This window comes from Limanda limanda, chromosome 16 (genome assembly GCF_963576545.1).
Source record: "Limanda limanda chromosome 16, fLimLim1.1, whole genome shotgun sequence".
Taxonomy (NCBI): Eukaryota; Metazoa; Chordata; class Actinopteri; order Pleuronectiformes; family Pleuronectidae; genus Limanda; species Limanda limanda.
Window position 1 is genome coordinate 20,560,946 of NC_083651.1, and position 17,667 is coordinate 20,578,612.

The window sequence follows — 17,667 nt, forward strand, 5'->3', positions numbered from 1 at the left end:
CAGACAAGTGAAAAACTCAAACTGAATTAAGTCTTAAACTGCTACATTTAATTGCTTCTGATTTTAGCAACAACAAAAAAAAGTACAGACATGCTTGAATAAATAGTCAAATTCACACAGAACATTATTGCGACAACATTTTTCTTTGTGAAAAAGTACAAATATATTTCAACAGCAGAGTTGGTGATACACGTGTAGATTGATAGAGTGCATCCCGAGTGGGTGCAGCTTGGACATATGTTTCCATTATTCACAAAATTATTAAATTTCTTAATAAATACCTGTGCTGAAAAAACACAGTTATAGCACTTCTGCAATTTCAAATGGAAGACCTGGATTAGAAAGGGAGGGTGGACGATGATGTGGAAGAGAGGGAGAACCAAAATGCCAACAGGGGTTAGGAATAAAAACAGATCCAAGACATGCAAAAGTCTGAGCACTGCATCTTTCTGTGTCTCTGAAAACATAGACACAGTATTTTAATTCAGGGCCTGGATTCAGTTCACGAAGGTGGAGATGTGGCTACTGAAGACGCTGTCGGAATAATGGACCAGCTCTATGGACAATCTGCAGACCACTACACTCGAATGAGTGTTTTGTTTAAGGTATTTTGATATGGCTTATCAAGGCAGAGTATTTAGATCAGTAAAGTTATCATCTCACTGTGAAGTAGCCTCAAATATGTGTCGAAGTGGACTGAGAAGATCATAATCCTCTATTAGTCCTGAGTTGCTGACGTGCTGTTTAAAGACCTATAATACCGGATGCAGAATTCTCTGTGATCATTTCATCTTTAATAATTTGAGATGTGTATGTGCTGTTTTTTAGAGTTTCATTAGTTTTATCAATACGAAAAGTCAACGACTCATTCGAAGTGCATTTCATCATATTAAATATGCCGCTGCAGTAGAAAATGTCGAGCGTCTTGTTTTCTAAAATAGGCTCGCTCGGCATCCTGTTGTTTTTGGCATTACCTGAAACAAAAACATTTAACGTACGAGACAAATACAATTTTGGAGTTCAGTGAAGACGGCTCCCTTTGGATTTTACAGTTTGATTTGCATAAGAATAATTGCATGATGTTTACGGAGATGCAGCTTAGGAGAAAGTAGACAGATGCAAAGGGACATAGTGTATAGCTGGGTTTGTTGTGTATGTGAGGGAGATGCTCAGTGGGAGCCGTTGGAGCTCCAGTCATAAGGGAGGAAGGTGACCTTGGTTTTGCCTTCAGACATGACGCCCTGCAGGCTGGTCTTCTTCGGAGAGGCGCCCATGTGCTCCAGCACCCACTTCAGCAGCTACGAGAGAGGGAGGAGGAAACAGAGCGAGAGTAACAGATGGGTAAAAGGTTGAAAAAACCTGTTGGGGTTTTCTGAAGGAATTTGCAGTACTCTGAATGTAGCTTAGTAGATCGACACAAGAGCTGATAATTAAATAAAACTTTGAAAAGTTCCAATGCTACAGAATAAAAATCACAACAGAAATCAGCAGCTGGAGTTAAACCTACGTTCTCATCGGTGCCTCCAAAGTCGGCCTTGTACCACTTGAATATCTGACTGAGTCGCACTTCTCTTTTCCCAGAATCTACCACACAGCCATCATCGTTCTCCAGGAAGGCTTCAGCTGATATGCGGAGCTGACTGTCGATGTCCTGGAACGGTTCAGTAGATCACAATTGATTCATTCACTGCTCATGACTTAAGACTCAATAAGTCCTGCTTTCCGGCTCAAAGACCAAACTCTTGAATAAACATTTTATTTAATAAATGAACGGATGCACTGGATCTCACCTGTGGAGTGTACGTTTTAATAGGCGGGCAGCCCTTTGCACCACAGTTCAAGGCAAAGTGAATTAGGGGCTCTGCGTTCGGGAGAGCCACCTGGTGGACGACAGGAGAAGTAAAGATGAGTAATTTCAAAGAATAACTTTATATTTTCAGCTGAGATTGAACAAAATGTCTGAATACTTGAAGCCTTGGGTCCGTGTTGGAGAAGGGCCTTCGAAACTGTGCCAGACCCTTTTTGTTCCCTCTCAGCACGCCGTTCTCGATGTCCTGCAATGTGAACACTTCTCCCCCAATCAGGTAGCTCACATAGTTGAAGAACTATAATATGGGACAGAAACAAATATGTTGAATTCAATACAATCAATTCTATTTGAGCTAAAATCTAATTAAATATAAGATTTTGGAATATCTTAAAAAATGAAATACACGTATGATAACATGCCCATTTATGTCATTATTTCAAGCAGTTAGGAATGCATGTTTTATCTTTATACTTCTGTAAGGATATAAATTATTTTATACTGTCATTAGTGTAATGGAACTTTTCTGGAAGCTGGTGAAAGGGGAACTCAGGCAGCAGCTGATGTATTATGCAGAAGGTTTTAATGTAGACTTGATGCATCAAGGAGACCAGAAGGTGGAACAATATACAAATGCTACCAAAGTAGCATGAGCAATTGTCACCCCCAACTCTCAAGATGTCTAAAGCATGCCTAACTCAATCACATTGTGTCCTTGCATATTGCCACTGGTGAAATATGCAAAAGAGTTGACGTTGGTAAGAGCTGAAGTTGGTGTCTCTCTGTCTGGCACATCTGAGTTAGATATGAAAGTCCTTCAACATAGACACTACAATGCACTGTTGTTTGGCTCTTATCTATAACCTGGCCTTGGGTCCTGCTTAGAGAGAGAAGGGAGAATCTGTGGAATTTAGACTGGCACTATTATCCTGTACAGATATAATGTGTAATATAAAATATATATAGTATATAGTCGCATTTACAGTAATGTGTGAGGATATTCAATAATTCCTCGACAATTAGTAATAGACAGTCCAAAAAACAATAAAGAGTCGAAATATCCGCTGAACCTTGTTTTCTTTAAATGATTTTTGCATAACAAGTATTATGAAACACAACAAGTATTTCCAAACATATGAGGGTTTTGAAAACAGTGTGGCAACTCTGATTACAGCCTTTTCATCTTACTCTGTATCTTGACCACATGTTGGTGGGGGCCCCCAGGCGGAGGAACCCGTGGATGACGAGTGCATTGTAGGTGTTGATGAAGAAGGCCAGCTTCTCCTCCCGGCTCAGGGACAGCAGCTCCACCCTCTGTAGCTGTATGGCCAGCTCAGAGTAACGCTTGAACGCAGGGTTCGACGACATGCCTTTGTAGTCCACAGACTGTAAGAGCACATATACACACTCAGTGTCTCCAAATGTTCAGGAGTTAAACAAACTAGACCAGCTCTTGAATCTTGTTGACATCTCCATCTGTGTCTTCTACTTGTTTGACACCTCTTTTTCATCCAGAGATATTTGTAATATTTTTTGTGTTAGCAATGGTAGCAAAAGGCCAACTGGCTCATGGTGAATCCTGCAGATAATGTTCTGCTGTTTCCTCAGATTCAAACATAAACTTTGCAGTTACAGAAAATTTACAGATGAAAACACTCAGTGAGTCAGAATCTCTCCACAGTCAACAAGGTCATTACCTTGCCGTCGGCAGAGAGATGCTCAGAGAACAGTTTCAGAATCAACTCCCGTAAAAGCAGAGAGAGCTCCGCAGCTAAGAGGGAGAGAGAGAGAGAGAGAGAGAGAGAGAGAGAGAGAGAGAGGGATGGTTAAAATGTTTTGCATATTCAAGAGCATGAAGTAGTATTATTAGATAACATGACCTGTGAGAAGAGAGAGCGTTGCTGATACATTTCAAGAGGAAACAACACACTTAGAAAAAGCCCAGGTTAGCTTGTTAGTTAGCTGCTGGAGGGGGTGCACCATTCACTGAGTAACAAATACAAAAACACAGAGCCAGAGCCAGAAAAAATGCCTCATCACCACTGCAGAAGAAAACACAACATTTAAGAATGATTTAAAAGCTAAACATGTAGTAATCTGACAGAATAGGGGTTTGAAATGGGGATTGAATGATATACATGATCAGGTTGTAGCTTTTTTTGTTGTGTTTTTATATCTTAAGCTAAGACTAGATCATATTTTGTGCCAATACTATATGCAAAGACATTTTATTATTGCAAAAAAGTAGGACACAGACTTCGTAACTCATTTCTAAAGGTTTAACAACATAATTATAGGATCAAATCAAATTGAACCCTAACCCTGATTAAAGTTTATTAATGTACTTATTTTCTAAATTCTAGAGATATCAATGTTAGGAACAGACATTCATGCTCGTGCTGGAACACAGCCACCATACACAAGTTGAAGCTCATAGAAGGATGTCAGGCGGCCATCATGTATATCATTAACCCCCATTTCAGCTCTTACCGCCATAACCTTTACAGTCATTACACGCACACCCAAGCGCACCCAAAAGCCAGCAGCCAAGAGAGACAGAGGTTAGAGGAGCCATAAAAGGCCACGCCCTCAGTGCCTTCATCCATGGAGTGCGATGTGTGTTTGTGCCCAAAGCCCGGTCCAGTCCTGACCTACCCGGTTTGACACTGCAGCCTGCAGTCTGTCCTGCGTTGAGGGCTGAATGAGGGTCATCCTCCAGCAGCCTGTACAGTGCGTCAGTGACGTTTTCCCCTTCTCCAAAACCGCCATCCTGCTGCCCACAGCCACGCACACTGACCATGTACTTCTTCTGCAACAATGCCTGTCCAGTGCTACAGGCCTCAGCCCGGGCTACCACACACATGACCACAGTCGGTAAGTGCATAGATCTCAGTATGAATCAGAAACACCCTGAGATAGTTCAAAGGGTTTCCGGATTGTTTTCATTTGACGTCTACGAGATCAAAACAACCACAACAAAGAAAACCGGTTTTACTTCAGCCGTACTTACCCATGCCCTTCTCTTTCTGCAGCCAGTCTACCAGCTGATCGCCGGAGAAGCTCTTTTTGTAAACAGACAGCCCCTTCCTTTGACTGCCAATAACACTGCCATGTTTGAGGTCCTGTACCAGGTCGGCCAACTCATCTTTCTCACACATAAACTCTTTGAGGGCAGGAATATAAGAAGCCGCACATGTACAAACAAGCAGAAAACACACATGTTCAAAACCCACATGGAGGAAAGAGAGATTATGGGAACTAATGCAGTCAATCATGATAAAAAAAAGGGAAATATGTATCTGTTTTTTTGGACGTTGACCTGATTTGGGTCAACTGTTTTTACACAGCTGCTCTACATATTATGTATATTTTCCTTCAGGCTATATTTAAGACGTGGTATTTGATCTGTCCATAGATTCATGTTCTCAACGATGCCCCACCTGGTATTTTTAGCAGTATCAGAGGCTTCTCCGAGGCTGGTATCGAAATAAGACCGTCTCTAAATTATATATAGAGCTTGACCTCTGCACAATTCCTTCATGACAGGAAAGAAAAACTAAATTGTGCCCTTGAAATTATTATGTTTGGAACAGATTACCTTTTTTGTGCTCTTGATTTAATAATTTATTGTCACAAATTGAAATATTAGGCTGAACTGTCAACCAATACTGAAGACCAAATATAGATTTTACTTAAATATCAATATGAGGGCAAACATAATTTACAGGCGCCTCACTTACAGGACAAAGCTGCTTCTGTCAACACCCATTGTCAAGTGACTGGCAGTCGGAGCTGAAATTATAGGCTGCTGCTGATGGCCTCTCAACAATGACAGCAATGTGACTAGAATCACTATTTGATCTTGACTTCCTTCAAGTGACAATGAGTTTCAAAATACTAGATCTGAGCTAACATCGAATTTAAATATTTCTCCACAGAGAGCTGTGTGACTGCCCCAGGAGATAAACTGTGTTTACACAGTAGGGAGCTTAGGGATCAGATATAATGAGGCACTGAGACAGTTTGCTGCTGCTGGGTTCATCCTGAATGCCAAGTTCTCCCTTATCAAGTGGGTATGTTGGCAATAGCAACAGGAGAAGATGAATCTGTGACTCAAACCTGTCCATTTATGCCCCTATTATATAATCTCTAACTGTTCTTGTTTCACTTCCTCGCAAAGTTTACTGTGGGAGCCCAGCCCACCTGACTATGGTTCACTGTAACTGTGCATTCATGTGGTGTCGGAATAATCAGGAAAGTTGTTCCCGTCTAACGCCAATTCAGTTCGGAACAACAACTTTTTTGGTGAATGAGTTGCAGATGTGCTGATCTCTATAACAGATTCTAGATGGGAATATGCATTTCTGTAGGAGGGCGACAGGATTAAGAGCCAGACGTCTGGTCTCCGTTTCTAGAATGGCCAATCACATTTGAGCAAACTTTGGTTGTCCACACGTAAACAGTCCATGTGGAGAACAAAAGAGGCAGAACACATTCACATAATACATCAGCTATTTGTGAAAAAACAGATTGTTGGTACTCTTTTGTGAGGGTAATTAAACCTCTCACCTCCATCGGTCTCTCCAGCTGCCTCTTCTGATTGGCTCTTCTCTGGCACAGGCGGAGCATCTGCTGGAAGAGGCTCCTCCTTGACCAGACTCACCAATCTCTGAAGCTCCTCAGGAGCCTGAACAAATGGAACAAGATACAGGACACAAACTAAGTTTAGACACAAATTTGAATACCAGCGGAATTTGACATTGTTGATGAATACACAGTACAGAGCACTAAGTTCACGGGTGTCTCTCCTCTTCCTCCTCACCAATTTCTGCAGGTCATCGTTGCCGCCAACATGAACATTGTTGAAGAAGATCTGAGGGACTGAGCTGCGTCCGGTGAGCTGCTTCACTGCCGCTCTCAGCTCCGGATGCCTCCCCAAGTCAACGTCACATACTGGCACTTCCAAACGCCCGAGGGTGGCCTTAGCCTGCACACAGTGTGGGCAGCCCTGGATGGAGTACACGGTTACCCGTCCCAGAGCATGGCTTGTAAACTCCCCCATCTGCAGCAAACCTGACAAGTCAAGAGAGCAAAGAGTTTTAAGTGTCCGGCTCTCCAAAGATGGTCTGCTGAGCTCCATGTGTTTCAGTCACTATCGGCTGCTCTTGTTTTCTCTGACCTGAGCTATGGAGCAATGGTGAGCAAACAGGACGAGCATACTGCCAACACCTTCAACTTAACTTGGTTCTCTTATGTGTATTTGTGTGGATGTGCATGTCAACGTTATTAAGATGTCGTTATCAAACCCTTGTGACATATGAATGTAATTGAGGCTTGCTAATTTACAGTTTAACCAAGTTTTGACATAAATAAAAATAAAAATAGTTGTGCCCTTATATGTCTGGTATTTACACACTTCCTGAGTGACGGACTGTTTTCTCTGCCCTCACTCACGAGGACGTAACTGTCTTTCTTATCTTGTATGGAGGCAATAATACAGAGCAGTTGGTAAATGAGTGACACAACTTCCTTCCCGGTAATTTCTGAACATTTCCTTTGAGTAAAAGTCAGTTATCAGTCCGGGCTTATCAAACAGTTCCTTGTGCTGCCCCTCAGAATGTAAACAAAACAACGAACAAAGGTTGTGTCCTGACTTCTATACACTTTAGCTCTTTTGATGAAGTTGTTTATGAGCTTTTGTAATAAAATAAGTATCCAATACCTCACTAATTATCATGCATGGGAATTCCTGAGCAAAACTTATTTGGAATTCGTGAATAACTGCTTCCTACATGTAGAAATATCACAGCTCTCCCCTGTAAATTGATTAAATTAAGAAGATAAAGTTAATAATAACTGACCGCGATTTTATGGTAGATGACAGAACAGAAACAAATAAGGCTTTTAAATTAGAAGATTAAAAGGTAACCCCGATTTATAGAGTGATATTTATAGTTGCAGAAATAACGCATGTAAATTAATATAAAGGAGGATGAACCTTTATAAACAGCACCTCTAAATTAAAATGCCAACTTTGTTAATGGAGTTCTGAATTTGGACTGAACGGGAATTTAAGAGGTAACACAAACACAAACTAAAACATTATAAAACCCGAGATGTTACCATTTAAATATCAGTGTTATCTGTTCCCTGAAGGAGTTGAACTGTGCTAATGCGAATATATCATCAGATGACCACAACAGTGATGTTACCTTTCGGTGTTTGGCTCCGCAGCTTGATACGGGAAAACAAAATGAAGGGTCACCGCAGATCCTCGGAGTTCCGGATGATCTGCAGCTCTCAGTTCATGCAGCAGCGAATCGAACGAGCCTGGTGAGGATCTGCAGCGACATGAAGAAGCTGCTGAACAAAGTGTTTCATCATCACTGTCACTGAGGCTGTGAGCAGAGGGACTGCTTCATGGCTGCTGTCCCCGTGGTGCCTTCACGAGCTGCTCGGACGTTTTATACATGTCTGGCGCTGCTGGATGGTGGACCTTGGAAATGCAGGTGACCAAGGGTCAGATCGCAAAATGCAAACGAGGGTTTAAAAAAAAATTTTAATTTGTAAAACTGCAAGTGAGAAAGCACAGTGTGCCAAACTGCTGTTTCTTGTGAATGAGAATGTCTTTATGGTTGTGCGAGATTTTTGTTGCACAAATCCCATTTTTAAAAAGGAATTGTTAGGTTTTGATTGCAGTTTCATTTTGACATAGAAGTGAGACGCTTAGCTACTTGTGTTTTGTGTACTTTCAATACAAGGAGCCAAATTCCACAAAGTGTATAAACTGCAATGCCCTGTCCTCATATGCAACCGAGGGGTCTCAACATTGATCCATGAATATATGACCAGAGGAATGTAAATGAGTCGTACACGTGCAGTTAATGTTCGTTTCATTTTCTAGAAAGCAAAATTTCCTACAGCCTCAAAGGCAGCACAGCTCATCCTCCTGTCCTGCCTACAGTGGCAACTGCGGCTCAGGGCGGAACGTTTGTGTCCCACTGACGCTTGTTCCCGCCCGGTCTGTCTACACAGCAGGACACGAGTGGGAATCAAAGATGTCTGGGCTGTCAGAGACGGAGCGGCTCGGCTGCACAGAGATTTTGAAGCTCCTGTCAAACAGCGACCTGCTGTCACTCAGTGACACGGTGACCAATAAGGTGATAGTTGTGGAGAATAGCTCAGGTACGTTTTTTAATCTGTACCCGGATGGCAAAGAGCGATTTAGCTAGGCTACCGCTATGTTGGTTTTCCAGACGTAACAAGTTGATGTCGTTCACACAAGTTGTATATCCCACACATTAAAAGTTTATACGTGTAGTTATTTCTCTTTTGGCTCTCGTCTTTTCCCATTAACACGAACTGTGGTGAGAGGTAAACAGTTGCCTAGCCTAATTCAAAAACGTCACTTAAACATTTACCTTTGGGGTAATAAATATATATATATATACGTCACAAAAGTCTGTGTAAGTCTGTCAGTGACTCAAAGAAAATCTCTGTCGAGATACTTAGTTGCACAATTCTTTTTTACATAAATTGCCAGTTTTCTAGCTGGATCTTGTATAGATCCAGAAACGCCAGAGTGCTTTTACTTTGAAACAGGAAGTGTTGTAAATATACATTTGTGTCATAGACAGAAAAACATTGTGGTTCAGAGCAGAGTAAACAGAGAAAATGTTATTTCATCTGAGTTTAATGTTGATTTGATGAATTTATGTCTCAAACCTAAATTGTTGCAACACTTTCTGTAGGCGGAAAAATCACGGGTTCGTATTGGTAGTACTAGTAATAAATGGTATTTATTTGAGTACACAGGACGACTTTTATACAAAAAAATAGTCATATTTATAGCCACAATCCATGCAAAGCCTATGTTAATACATTGTGCTGCAGTAGCAGCTCCTCTGCAGAACATATTGTTGAACTGAGAAGCTCAACATGGTGCATTGAACAGATGCTGTCAATATGAATTGATCTTGATGTGAATATTGTACATTGAAAAGATAAAGTTGCACAACTGCCTTTCTTTGTGTATATTTATGCTCGTACATTAAGCCTTTTACAGAAATTGCTAAAATAATAAATATGACCCTATTGAGTAGGTTTTTTGGAAGATATCAGGGTGGAAGATCTCTTTTGGAATAAAACATGTGATCTTGCATATAACTATACTTGTGGTAGGCATCAATTTGTACGGTAGAACATAAAAGGCACATTTTGCATCTTGTCCTATATTCTAAAATTCACTTCTGCCTAAAAAACATGATTTCCATATAATGTAACATCAAATAACCATAGTCCTTGTGTTCTTCTGTTCAAACAGAAGCCACGGAAACGATCCTGATCTTCAGTAAAAATGCAGAAGAGCTCCTGAGAAGGAAGAAAGTTCAACGGGACCTAATTTTTAGGTATCTGGCCAAACAGGGGGTGGCGATGGCCCCCATCAGTGACAAACACCAGCTGGTGAAGAGGACGCTGGAGCTTTGGAAGGTACACAGGGAGAGGAGGTCGAGACACTTGCAGCGTAGACAATGCATAAATTGAAAGCTTTTTAAAATAATATGAAAAAACCCTGGATCTGCCACCTGATCCGGATTTACACCAACATTTTATGGATTCTTTCCTGGCCCACACAGCATCCTTCCACCAAGTTATGTGATCATCTGTTCAGTAGTTTTTGAATAATCCTGCTAATTTACTGACAGACGAAAACAAATAAAAACATATGATCTTTGGCAGAAGTAATTAATCTGCAGCTGCAAATGTACGTGTTGTCTGTGTGGCAGGTCTTACTGGAGCATGTCTACTGACAGGTACTTGAGGCATACATTTTTTTGTTTGTGTTAACTAACTTATCATTCCTTTAAGGCCGTGGTTGATAAAAGACCTCAAGGACTGAAAGATGGGACCAGAGAGAAAGAGCCCTCCGAGACAACATCTGATACCCTAAACATGAAGGTGACGGTGGGTTTTGACCCTCAGCTCCTGGGCCAGCAGTTCTGCCAGTGGTTCTTCCAGCTCCTGAACAGCCAGAACCCCTCACTGGGCCAGTCGCCTCAGGACTGGGGGCCGCAGCACTTCTGGCCAGATGTGAAGCTGCGTCTCCTCGCTAGGTAACAACATCAGTATTAAATGGATGGAGACTTAATTTAAATTAAGAATTATATAATTTTTTGTATTTTTATCAGCATTTTCCGAATTTTAGTTTTCTTACAGATGAACTGAACATGTTAACAGAGTGAAAAACAACTCAAAACCAACCTCACATGTCAAAGCTGTTTCTCTCTTTTGTCTTCCTCAGCGCGGGCAGTGTACAGATTGAGGAATTCCTGGGAGCTGAACTGGTTAGCCTCCGCCTCCTAGCCTTGACCAAGGAAGAGCGCCTTCTCCTCAACCCCAACCTGGAGCCCCTTGGCCTCAGGACACTTGCCTCCCCCCATGGCATGGTGCTGGTGGCCGTGGCCGGGACCATCCACAGAGATTCAGCCTGCCTGGGCATCTTCGAGCAAATATTTGGCCTCATCCGCATCCCGCTGGAAAATAACAGCTGGAAGATCAAGTTTATCAACCTGAAAATCCGAGGGCAGGAAGCTCTGGGCGGGACAGAGGCCACAGCGCCTGCTTTGACTTACAACTCCACTGAACTGCAGCTTCTCTGCAGTTGATGAAGCTCTTACTCCTCACTTGTCTAAATGCCCAAACACAGACAACCAAGCTGTTGTTTGCAGAGACTTAAACACGCTACTGGTAGAAACGGCTTTCTTCACTTATATTTACCACTCCAGTCAGGTTGTACATGTACAGGTAGGTACAGGTGGACACTGATGCACATAGAAACATTTTTACCTTAAATATACTGCACCTTGATGCAAAGCGTATTGTGCTTTGTTGGCCTGTGGCTCTCATTGAACTATGTTCTTTGATTTTGTTTCCCACTTTTAAAATTCCTTTTTCATTTATCTTCACAGTTCCACAGACAGAATGGTTTTCCTCTTCATCGCGCCCTGTTAGAATAATCATTATAATTGTCACCAATATGATGAATGTGATTTGAGCATTGCATGTTGGTAAATCACTGTTATGTTTTGGTATTGCCATTATTGCAGGGGAATTATTGTGATTACATTGCAGTAATGTCTGTATCAGTATGCAGCAGCTTTTTACATTTTAATGGCACGGTTAACAGCTGTGGGGGAAATGTTTGGTCTGTTACTTCTGCCTAGAGGGTTATTCTTTTGTTCATGTTTGTTCGTTAGGAGGATTAATCAAAAGATATATTATTTTCTTACTTTGTGAGATGGAGCATTTTGCAATATTTTCATTAATTTCTCAGCGAACGCTTCATAGAACCAATATGAAAGATTTGGAAAACGTATATTTATGAGCTTTTTAATTCGATGCAGATCCAAATACAAAGCCGGACCTTGTGAATTTATATGTGGTTCCATAAGGGGACAGTTGGGCCTTGGCAGAAAGACGCATTCTACAGAGTGGGTCAAAGTGTAATTGGCCACAAATTGTAAATGTGCCTTAGAACAGAATTAGCATTACTTTGAATTCCATTACTTATGAATGCAGTGGAGTCTTATGGCTCCTCACAGTTCAACTGATGCTCTCGTTGAAGCTCCTGAAGATATTCACGATCATCAAGAAGAACAGATCACTTATTCTTCACCAGGTTCGAAACGAGCTCAAAGCTTTTGCAAAGATCCAACATTTGTTGCACTGTGTTGATGTAATTTTTTATGGTTTCTAAAGTCACAATATATGAACTGTCTGGTTGCATTAGGTCATGATCACAGGGTCCTCTTGAGCAGGAGCTCAGTCGCTGTCAGTGGTTTCAGAATGTAAGAATAGATAAGGACGTAGGTTTTTAAGGTCAAATCTGATAGCTGCGATTTTGTCTGTCGTCAGTATTCATATATTTGATCATTTCCATACTCCTCAGACTGTTTTGATTACGAGTGTAATTATAGACTGGCAGCCTCTAATACCAGATTCAAATAATTTCAGACATCTTATATAAAAATAAACGCATTCAGTAGCTGGGGTTCCGAAGAAAATGAACATTATATCAGACTTGACAATCGGATTTTCATTATTTTTTGGAATCGCAAAAATCCTATATGACGTGCACACCACACGTGCGTGTCCAACTCCAGGGGTTTGGGGTTTTACTGGTAAGAGGCAGGTCTTCTCTCCCCAGTGCATTCCTGAGAGCTCAGTGCAAATCAGGAGGTCCACCCCCCCGTTAGGCTGATACGGGGAAATAAGATTCAGGGGAGGAGCCAGCCTCTCCATCATTAACCTCAGCTTAATGGAAAAAGATGAGCACCGACCAATGAGAAGCCTTGACTGACTCCTTTTAGTTTCGAAAAATAAAAGCATTCCAAAAGCAGCTTTGCCTCTTTCACTAACTGGTATTTTTAGCGGCGTGTCATCTGCAAAATACAGCATTTTAGCTGATATTCTTCACAGGCCCATTAATGTGACAAAACAAAATAATTCATCTACAATACATTTCACAGGCTCTGAGCGAACTCCTTATTAATGGAGCAGCTCTGGTTTTCCATTGATTCCGCTCCGTCATCCCAGTCGGGGCACACAGGGTCTGGTGAGGCACTGAACGATGCCGGTACAGCTCTGTGGCTTTGGTGGGAAATGTTACATGTGGGAAATTATTCTTGGCAGCCATTTTCAAAGGCCCCTGGAACAGTTAATATCTGAGACTGTATAAGTCGGCGCAGCGTGGCCCTCCGTGCTGTACTGGGCCATGGTTGTGGTGAGGAGGAGGGGGGGGAACTGCAACCATTGATCTCGGCCTGTTCACCTCTCAGAAAGAATAATAACAAGCTGCTCGCCTCCTGTCTTTATGGCACTTGGCTTCTCTGCGTTTTAATAAGTGGTTTGGCGCACGGGCACAGCTCTGACGCACGGGTTAAGAAATACCACTGCAGTGGCGTCTGGTGATGGTTTTGACTCTGAAGAGCTTGCCCCCCCCCCCCCCCCTACTTTTTCTTGCCCTCCTCTAATAGGAAAGTGTGTTTCTCATAAAGAAACATGCGAAAACTCAGATCCGTGCCTCTTTGGAAAAGCTTATGGGTGGTGAACCATGGAGGCTTCTCCTCTAATTATCAATCCATTTTTTTCTCCACTGCTTACTTTGAGTGTGACTGATTGGAAGTTAGCTTTGCTCTCAGAAACAGCTTCGTTGCTTATCAAAGATTCTTTTATTAAGCGCCTCATGCCACTGCCACTTTTTCACTCTCTGACAATCTGATGGCTTTACAGAGCTGTTAATGCCAAACTCTGTAAATGTCTACAGCAGTCATACTATAAGTGGGTCTTTGGGACACCCAAGGGTTTTTGTCTGGATTTTCAAGGAGTCCTTGAAGTGGTTGAGTGGCATTTCATTCAAAATGAGCAATCGTTTCATGTTGGGACTTTCTTTTATTTCACTTTCACTCTAAACCTCCTCCTAGGATTGAAAGGTTCTTGTTTGATTTACAAGTAATATTCTTATTTACTCCCTTTTTCTAATATTTATACAAAGTAACATTTATTTATACATAAACATATCTATATAAATATATAGATGTTTATGTATATTGTCAGTGATGGGCCAACATGACTTGACCTCATGACAACATGAGGCCAGAAGAGGGCAGACAAGCTACACCACACAGAAAGAAAGACTCTGATCCCTGGCCAAGAAAAAAAAGAGTGGGAAAAAATCCATTTAATACTATTACGTGAGGAAACTCGTTAATTCCTAAGAGCAATATGAGTGAGTTGATGTTACCGGGCAATTTCTATCTGGCCACAGCCACAAGGAAAAACTGTAAATTTTTCCAAGTTGAATTGTCCTCCATTAAAGTAATGGGCTTCTAAAAGAGAGACGCGTTAAACTGTTGCCTTTCATAGGCACAAGAGCGCGTATTTCACAAGTTATTGAAGTGTCAGTAATTTATCGGCACCCTGACGGTGTCAGAGACGCCTTTAACACGATGCTCTCTCCGTACAGTCGGCACTTTTCTGAACAATAAAGCAGAGGATTTATGCACAGGACGAGAATCAATCAATAGGCAATGATATTTCTCCTGCTGACAAAACACGTTAGGAGGAGAATTCAATCAAAGATTGACAGAGTTGTTTTGTCACTTTGCTGGTCCTCCAACCCAGCAGTGTTTCATAAACCAGAACACAATAAAAGTGCACTGAAACAACCACGTATAACTCGTGGAGGAGGGAATGAGGTCAACAGAGTTTTTCGGCTGGTGTTAAAGCCAGAATTCTTCCACTTTATCTTTTTGCTGAGGAGGGGGGTTTCTGCTGTGAATTACTGCAGGGTCATTTAATGGGGTTTAAATACTGATGCCCTGAGTGTCCAAACATCATTTTTAATACCCTGGAGAAAGAGACGTTACATCACAGCCTCTCGTCCGATTGCTTCTTGCCACAAAGCAGTTGTCATTTCCTGAAAAGGTTTAGTTCTACTTTGGACTCCACGATGCTTGTAAAGTAATAACATTTACATTTTAAGGACATTACACCAAGAGGGAATGAGTTCAACATCATTGTGTTTGTTTGTGGAATCAGGTTTGGCCTCATGGTTGCTTGACCTTACCTGACCTTTAAGCCCTGGTTGGGAGTGGGCCTGAGCTCTTATTTTCTGCGTCCATCCCAGATTACGTCTCTATGGCACAGTCTCCTCGTTAGACCCCCCCCCCCCATAATGTCTGAGCTGACATCATTGTTCCGTTTCAACACAAATTGGTTTGGACCGACGAGGCGGCCGTCACAGTTCATATCAGCCCCTCTCTTGGCCTGGCGGTGTATCCTTACACATGCATCATTATCTCGCGTAAACAGTGGAAACGCGAGACCGCCGGGGGAACGGACGCCATTCACGGCAACAAAGCGCGGGCTCAGTGAAAGGATCCTGGGCTGTGACACTCTCGTTTAGCATCAATTAAAGAAAACAACAAGCAGAGCACTTTCTGAAGGCAGCTGGGCTCAATGTGTTTATTTATACCCGAGCAAATATGTATGTATGTTTGACGGAATGCATGCACGCAAGGACGTTTCAATCAGACAAACATGGAGGGAACACAGAGGTAACAAAAAAAACAACGTCCCTCACATTGAAATGTACTTGAGTTGAGCTTGCACACAATACCCTCCCCCCCGTCTCTCTCTCCGTTTATCTCTTCACGTCCCTCTGTTTCTCTCTCTCGCACATAGTAGCTCCTCTGTGTCCCTTTTCCAATGCAGCGTGGGGCCCCCAGTGAGGGCCTTCCCTTGGCTCTCGAGCTGAACAGAGAAGATGGTGTTATCTGAGCGCTGCCAGGAGGTTGTCAGCTCGTTTTGGGCCGCGTTGACCGAGTGGCCGCTTTGGTGGATGCGTGTCCGTGCCAGGCTCCCAGTGCCTTCCCTCCGCGGACATCTGCTGCGTTGTGGTAAAGCTGTGGAGCTCGCCTGTGGTTGCATCTTAATCCTTCATCTCTCCGGCTCGAACCATGCCTGGCCGAGCAGACCAGCGGCTCTGCTCGCCTTGCTTCTATTAATTGCCCTTGCCTGGCTCGCTGTTTGCTTCTGATTACACTCATTAATTTCAATTCCCCAAGAAGCCACCACCGCCGGAGCTGCCTTTAGTCAGGCACACACACGTACAACCACACACAGAAACATGCATGGACAGGAGTACATGCACTTGGACACACACATCCTTGCATTTATGTATAGTGTGAAATAGCCAATATTTTTTTTATTGATTTGTTTAAGCTGATTCCAGTCATTCCGCTGACAAACATAACACTCTCATTATGCTTTAATAGAATACCTATATGTGCAGTTGTCTTTTATTTATTAACCCTCACATCCGTCATTGTGAATATTTTTTTTCCTGTTTTTAATGCACAGATGCAAACATCCTCTGTGTTGTCAGTAGCCGGCCCTGTGAATGTCATTAGCAGCTGTGGTCTGTGTCTGACTCCACCCGGGCGGGTCGCTCTCTGTAAGGCAGGGGACAAGAAGAAAGATGCTCTGACCCGCTGGTCATAAGTCAGTGTCCTCATTACAGCAGGTGGAGCACATCTGCTAAAGTCCCAACATCTGGGCCGGCAGGGTGGCCTCATAATTATAGTAGTCCCACGGACTTTGTTCAGAATTGACTTGGAAAAAACAAAATCAACGTCAAGCTTGGTTATTATCCTTGACTCATCAAATTTTCAACCTCATACGCAAACATTTCCACCACAAAGCAAATGGAGCCTAATTAGATAAAGTTAGGCAGCTTACTGACAATAATCTGAGATTTAAGAAACCTGTTCTTAATGAGCAAACATATAAATAACTGAGTTTGTGCAGTGTATTTATCTATTGTATACAAATGATCAGGGAATTTATATATTTCAAACAGGAACTCGATCTATGATAACAGATCACCTGTCTCAAAATGTGTGTCTGTTTGCAGGTAATGTTCACAGAATCCTCAGTGCTATCATTAATGTGGAGCTTTTGATCCTTCAAGGTCTAGAGTGACAAACCTCTGCAGCCACTAAGCCGACCAGAGGAGCGGTAAAACCCTCCCTTAATAAGCTGTGTGGCCTCTTGGCTTCTGTCACCCTATCACCTCAGAACCTGGGATTTTCTGGGAAAGCAGGGGCTTGCAGACTGACTCATCAAACAGCTGTACCTTAAATGCCCTCATGGGGGCGTCACAGCGAGAGGTCAGCGCCTGGGTCCGCGATTTGACAGCCAGGCAGCAAATGAAAAGCCCTGAAGCCTGACAACTTCCTTGCCGAGCCCACGTAACCCAATTAGCCAACCAGTCCTCAGTCGGAGAAAATGAAAACATT

General features: G+C 42.4%; 2 protein-coding genes across 2 annotated transcripts; one reads left to right on the forward strand and one right to left on the reverse strand.

Annotated features, from left to right (window-relative positions):
* Positions 1–46: 46 nt before the first annotated feature.
* On the reverse strand, positions 47–8,219 carry zgc:152951 (uncharacterized protein LOC569013 homolog). The gene is made up of 11 exons (XM_061088580.1): positions 8,020–8,219; positions 6,630–6,880; positions 6,377–6,494; positions 4,818–4,970; positions 4,463–4,657; positions 3,505–3,578; positions 2,996–3,193; positions 1,968–2,105; positions 1,791–1,880; positions 1,508–1,651; positions 47–1,298 (listed from the first exon to the last, which is right to left on the reverse strand). The coding sequence occupies exons 2-11, from the start codon at positions 6,867–6,869 to the stop codon at positions 1,170–1,172; spliced, it is 1,479 nt and encodes a 492-aa protein (XP_060944563.1). The 5' UTR covers positions 6,870–6,880; positions 8,020–8,219; the 3' UTR covers positions 47–1,169.
* Positions 8,220–8,858: 639 nt separating this feature from the next.
* c16h3orf38 (chromosome 16 C3orf38 homolog) lies at positions 8,859–13,205 on the forward strand. The gene is made up of 4 exons (XM_061088691.1): positions 8,859–8,992; positions 10,131–10,297; positions 10,676–10,920; positions 11,109–13,205. Exons 1-4 carry the CDS (start codon positions 8,866–8,868, stop codon positions 11,470–11,472), a joined length of 903 nt encoding a protein of 300 aa, XP_060944674.1. The 5' UTR covers positions 8,859–8,865; the 3' UTR covers positions 11,473–13,205.
* The last annotated feature ends 4,462 nt before the right edge of the window (positions 13,206–17,667 follow it).

Bases quoted from the DNA above. Each gene is read 5' to 3' on its own strand.
- zgc:152951 (XM_061088580.1), bottom strand. From the start codon at position 6,869: ATGGGGGAGTTTACAAGCCATGCTCTGGGACGGGTAACCGTGTACTCC. The intron at 3,194-3,504 runs GTAATGACCTTG...GTGCTCTTACAG, and splicing joins ATCTCTCTGCCGACGGCAAG to TCTGTGGACTACAAAGGCAT. The intron at 1,652-1,790 runs GTGAGATCCAGT...GAACCGTTCCAG, and splicing joins TTAAAACGTACACTCCACAG to GACATCGACAGTCAGCTCCG.
- c16h3orf38 (XM_061088691.1), top strand. From the start codon at position 8,866: ATGTCTGGGCTGTCAGAGACGGAGCGGCTCGGCTGCACAGAGATTTTG. The intron at 8,993-10,130 runs GTACGTTTTTTA...CTGTTCAAACAG, and splicing joins AGTTGTGGAGAATAGCTCAG to AAGCCACGGAAACGATCCTG. The intron at 10,298-10,675 runs GTACACAGGGAG...CATTCCTTTAAG, and splicing joins GGACGCTGGAGCTTTGGAAG to GCCGTGGTTGATAAAAGACC.